The sequence below is a fragment of the Dryobates pubescens genome, unplaced genomic scaffold (genome assembly GCF_014839835.1).
Source record: "Dryobates pubescens isolate bDryPub1 unplaced genomic scaffold, bDryPub1.pri scaffold_111_arrow_ctg1, whole genome shotgun sequence".
Taxonomy (NCBI): domain Eukaryota; kingdom Metazoa; phylum Chordata; class Aves; order Piciformes; family Picidae; genus Dryobates; species Dryobates pubescens.
This window is the reverse complement of record NW_026530702.1, coordinates 19,942-24,136: the sequence shown is the minus strand read 5'-3', so window position 1 is coordinate 24,136 and position 4,195 is coordinate 19,942. Positions and strand designations below refer to the sequence as shown.

General features: G+C 71.6%; 1 protein-coding gene across 1 annotated transcript; it reads right to left on the bottom strand.

Annotated features, from left to right (window-relative positions):
• Nucleotides 1-1,159: 1,159 nt before the first annotated feature.
• On the bottom strand, nucleotides 1,160-2,767 carry LOC128899656 (ankyrin repeat domain-containing protein 34A-like). The gene has a single exon (XM_054179322.1). It carries the CDS (start codon nucleotides 2,765-2,767, stop codon nucleotides 1,355-1,357), a length of 1,413 nt encoding a protein of 470 aa, XP_054035297.1. The 3' UTR covers nucleotides 1,160-1,354.
• Between the last annotated feature and the right edge of the window lie 1,428 nt (nucleotides 2,768-4,195).

The window sequence follows — 4,195 nt, the reverse complement described above, 5'->3', positions numbered from 1 at the left end:
ACCCAGCTGTGCCAGCTTCTCCCTGCACCCTTAGCACCCAGCTGTGCCGGCACCCAGCTGTGCCAGCTTCTCCCTGCACCCTCAGCACCCAGCTGTGCCAGCACCCAGCTGTGCCAGCTTCTCCCTGCACCCTTAGCACCCAGCTGTGCTGGCACCCAGCTGTGCCAGCTTCTCCCTGCACCCTCAGCACCCAGCTGTGCTGGCACCCAGCTGTGCCAGCTTCTCCCTGCACCCTTAGCAGCCAGCTGTGCTGGCACCCAGCTGTGCCAGCTTCTCCCTGCACCCTTAGCACCCAGCTGTGCTGGCACCCAGCTGTGCCACTTCCTTCTGTACCTGGGTGCTGGCACCCAGCTGCGCTGGCACCCAGCTGTGCCCACCCCTGGGGCGCCCAGCTGTGCCCAGCTGTGCCCAGCCAGCCCCCAACACTCCGAGATCAGCTGAGCTGTGCCTTTATTCCCCAACAGCTTGTGCCAGCCCCTCCCCCCCCAAACCCTGCCCCCCACTCCCACCCCCGGCACCCCCTTGCCGGGCCCCTGTGCCCCCAAAACTGGGGGGGGAGGGGGAGGGGAGAATGCCCCCGGGGAGGGACCGACCAGGGGCAGAGGGCACCGCAGCGCCTGGCACCGGTAGGGATTGGAGCTGCCCCTTCCCCCCCCCCCCCCCCCCCCCTGCTGCCAAGGTCTAGAGGGAAAAGCCCTGCTGGGAGGATGAGGAGGGGGCAGGGGGAAGATGCAGGGGAGCTGGGGGGGTGGGGGGGGTGCCAAGCTGGTGCCAAGCTGGTGCCAAGGGCAGCGATGGAAGAGTTGTTCTGTGCCCTGCAGCCGTCAGTAGGCTCCGGAGTGAACGTCCCAAGGAGCTGCTGTGAGGAAAGCCTCAGCCGGGAGGGGACAAAGTAGCCACGGGGAGGGGGTGGGGGGTGGTCCCTTCATGGTTTGGGGAGGGGAGGGGTCCCTAAGGACACCAGACCCCCAGTGGGGCTGGGGGGTGTTGGAGGGGGGGGTCCCTAAGTGCCCAGCTCCGGGACGGCGCTGCCCTGGAAGGTGCCCAAGAGGTGGGAAGAGAGGGGTGGGGGTCCCCTAAGGACACCAGACCCCCGGCAGGGTTTTGAGGGGGCTGAGAGGGGGTCCCTAAGGACACCAGACCCCCAGTGGGGCTGGGGGGTGTTGGGGGGGGGGGGTCCCTAAGTGCCCAGCTCCGGGACGGCGCTGCCCTGGAAGGTGCCCAAGGGGTGGGAAGGGAGGGGTGGGGGTCCCCTAAGGACACCAGACCCCCGGCGGGGTTTTGAGGGGGCTGAGGGGGGGTCCCTAAGGACACCAGACCCCCAGTGGGGCTGGGGGGTGCTGGGGGGGGGTCCCTAAGTGCCCAGCTCCGGGACGGCGCTGCCCTGGAAGGTGCCCAAGTGCCGCAGCTCCTCCGGCTGCATGGAGTGGCGGCGCAGCAGCTTGCGGCGCCCCTTGGGCGAGCCCCGGTGGCCGGGGGGGTAGGGCCCGGGGTGCAGGGGGGGCAAGAAGCCAGATCTGCCCGAGGCCAAAGGCTCCAGCAAGAGGGTCCCGGAGCCGCGGCGCTCCAGCAAACCGGGCGGGGGGCGGCGGCGGCCGCCGGGAGGGGATTCGGTAGCCGGCAGCGGCATGGCCGAAGCGGCGCAGCGCCGGCTGGGCCCCGGGGGTGAGGGAGGCGGGGAGCCGACCCAGGGGGTCCCCTCCTTGTCGGGGGGTTCCCAACGAGGCGGTTTGCCCCGGGTGGCTTCGGGGGCCGTGTTGCGCCGAGCCAGCGCCGGCGGTCCGCGGTCGGCCCAGGCGGGTCCCGGGAGCATCCCGGCCGCCTCCCGCCCCTCCACGCTGTGCCGCCGCGGCCGCCCGCCCAGGCTCAAGCCTTCCATCCCCACCACCAAACGCTCCGGGGGTCCCCTCGGCCCCCCCTCCGGCCCCGGTGCCACCGCCAAGCCCCAGGGCTCCGAGTTGAGGCGTTTCAAAGGGCGGCGGCGGGCGAGCGGCGGCGGCGGCGGCGCCGGCGGCTCGGGGCCGGGAACGGCGGCGGCGGCGGCCGGGGGCGGCGGGGGCGGCGGTGGGGGCGGTGGGAAGCAGAAGACATCCCTCTCCTCTTCCTTCTCGCTGCCCGCCGGGGACGCCACCGTCCTCACCTCGATGTCAGACGGCGACATGCAGAGCCCCGGGGACCTCTTCTCCTCCAGCCCCGGCGACGGCGGCGAGTTGAGGTACTGCCGGGTGGTTTTGGTGCCCGACGGCGAGGTGTCGGTGGTGATGATGATCACCTCCTTGCCCCGAGCCTTGCAGGCGTCCAACAGCACCTTCAGCATCTCCCTGTCCCCTCGGTTGATGGCGTAAACCAAAGCGGAGGCTCCGGCGTAATCCCGGGCGCTGGGGTCGGCTCCGTGAGCCAAGAGGACGGCGGCCACGGCCGGGCCGGCTCGCTCGGCGCAGGCGTGCATCAGAGCGGTCATCCCCCTCTTATCCGGGATGTTGGGGTCGGCTCCGTTCTCCAGCAGGTAGCGAACCATGCGGGGCTGCTCCAGGGGGTCGGCGTAGGCGGCTCGGCAGGCGGCCATCAGCGGGGTCTGCCCGGCGGCGTTGCCCTCGTTGATGTAAGCTCCCCCCTCCAGCAGCAGCCGAGTCAGGCGGAACTTGCCCTGCGCCACGGCGCGCAGCAGGGCAGAGCCGTCGGCCACCGGCAGAGTGCTTAAGCTGGGGGCGGGGGCCGGGGGCAGCCCCCCGGTTGAGCTGGGGGAGCGTCGGATCGGGCTGGGCATGGTCGGCCGGGCGGCGCTCGGCGGCGCTCAGAGCAGCAGCAGGGGCGGCGGAGGAGGGCTGCGGCGCTGGTGCCGGCCTGGCAGCGTCGCCAGCTCACTGCAAGGGAGCGCAGGTTGGATGCTTTCCCCTCTTGCCCCCCGCGCCGGCAGGGTGGCACAGGGCTCGGGCTCAGTTCTCCTGCCTCGGTTTTCCCCTCTCGGGTGGTACAAGGAGAGACCCCCACCCCCTCCCCCCCCAAAAAACTCAGCTGTGGTGCTCCCCCCCCCCCCCAACCCCGCCAGCAGCATCCCCTGCCTGTGCCCCCACCTGACCTCGCATCCTGCTGCCTCTTACCCCCACCCCAGCCCCTGCCTGTGCCCCCACCTCCCATCTGCCCCCCGGCTCCAGCTCCTGCCTGGACCCCCTTCCTGTGCCCCCCTGCCTGGACCCCGTTCCTGTGCCCCCCCCTGCCAGGACCCTCCATCCTCTACCCTCCATCCCTGCCTGTACCCCCAGCACCTGCCTGTACCCCCCCCCTCCTGTAGACCCAGCCCTCGCCTGTGCCCCTTTCCTGTACCCCCTACCTGTACCCCCTGCCTGCGTCCCCCCTGCCTGGACCCCTTCCTGTGCCCCCCCATCCCTGCCCATACCCCCTCCCCCCCCACACTCCCTTCCCGCACCGTTCCCGCTCAGCCCTCAGCTCATCCTGCTCCTCTCTGACCACCTCCCAGTCCCCCCCCACCCCTCCCCACCAGTTCACCACCCGGGCCGGCAGCTGCCCCCCCCCCCCATTTCCATAGCTGCCCCCCCCCAACCCTGCGCTTGGGGCTCCACCGTGCGCCCCCCCCCCCGCAAAACAAAAGGGGTTGAGAGCACCCCGAAAAGGGGACCCCCCCCACATCATCCATCCATCCCCCCATGAGAATAGGGACCAGCCCCCCCCTCCCACCTTGATATCCCCCCCCCCAAATCCTCCCCCGTTACCATGGCAACCGCAGCTCGGGACCCCGCAGCGACCCTTCCCGCGTCCCGATGTCGCAGGGCTGGAGGCGGCGATGCCATCGCCCGGTGGCCGCCATCCCGGCCCCGCCGTAGCTGCGGGGGGGGGACACACACACACGGACGGACGTTATTCGGAGGGGTTTGTGCCCCCCCCACCCCCCCAAGCCTGCATCGCTATTTTTGGCTGCTGTCGGCGCTGGCTGGGGGGGGGGGGGGGGGCCGGGAAAGGGGGGGGTGGGGGGAAGCAGGGATGAATCAGCGGCGGTAAGCAGCCTGCTGCGCTGCGCTGAGTGCGGGGGTGCCAGGGATGGGGGGGGGGGGGGGCGGGGGAGGGGGCTCGGGGCGGGGAGAGGCCGTGGGGCAGAGGAAGTGTGGGGCAGAACACGGTGGGGTTGGGGGGCACAGTGATATGGGGTTGGGGGACATGGGGCAGAGGGGATGTGGGA

Bases quoted from the DNA above. Each gene is read 5' to 3' on its own strand.
- LOC128899656 (XM_054179322.1), bottom strand. From the start codon at position 2,767: ATGCCCAGCCCGATCCGACGCTCCCCCAGCTCAACCGGGGGGCTGCCC.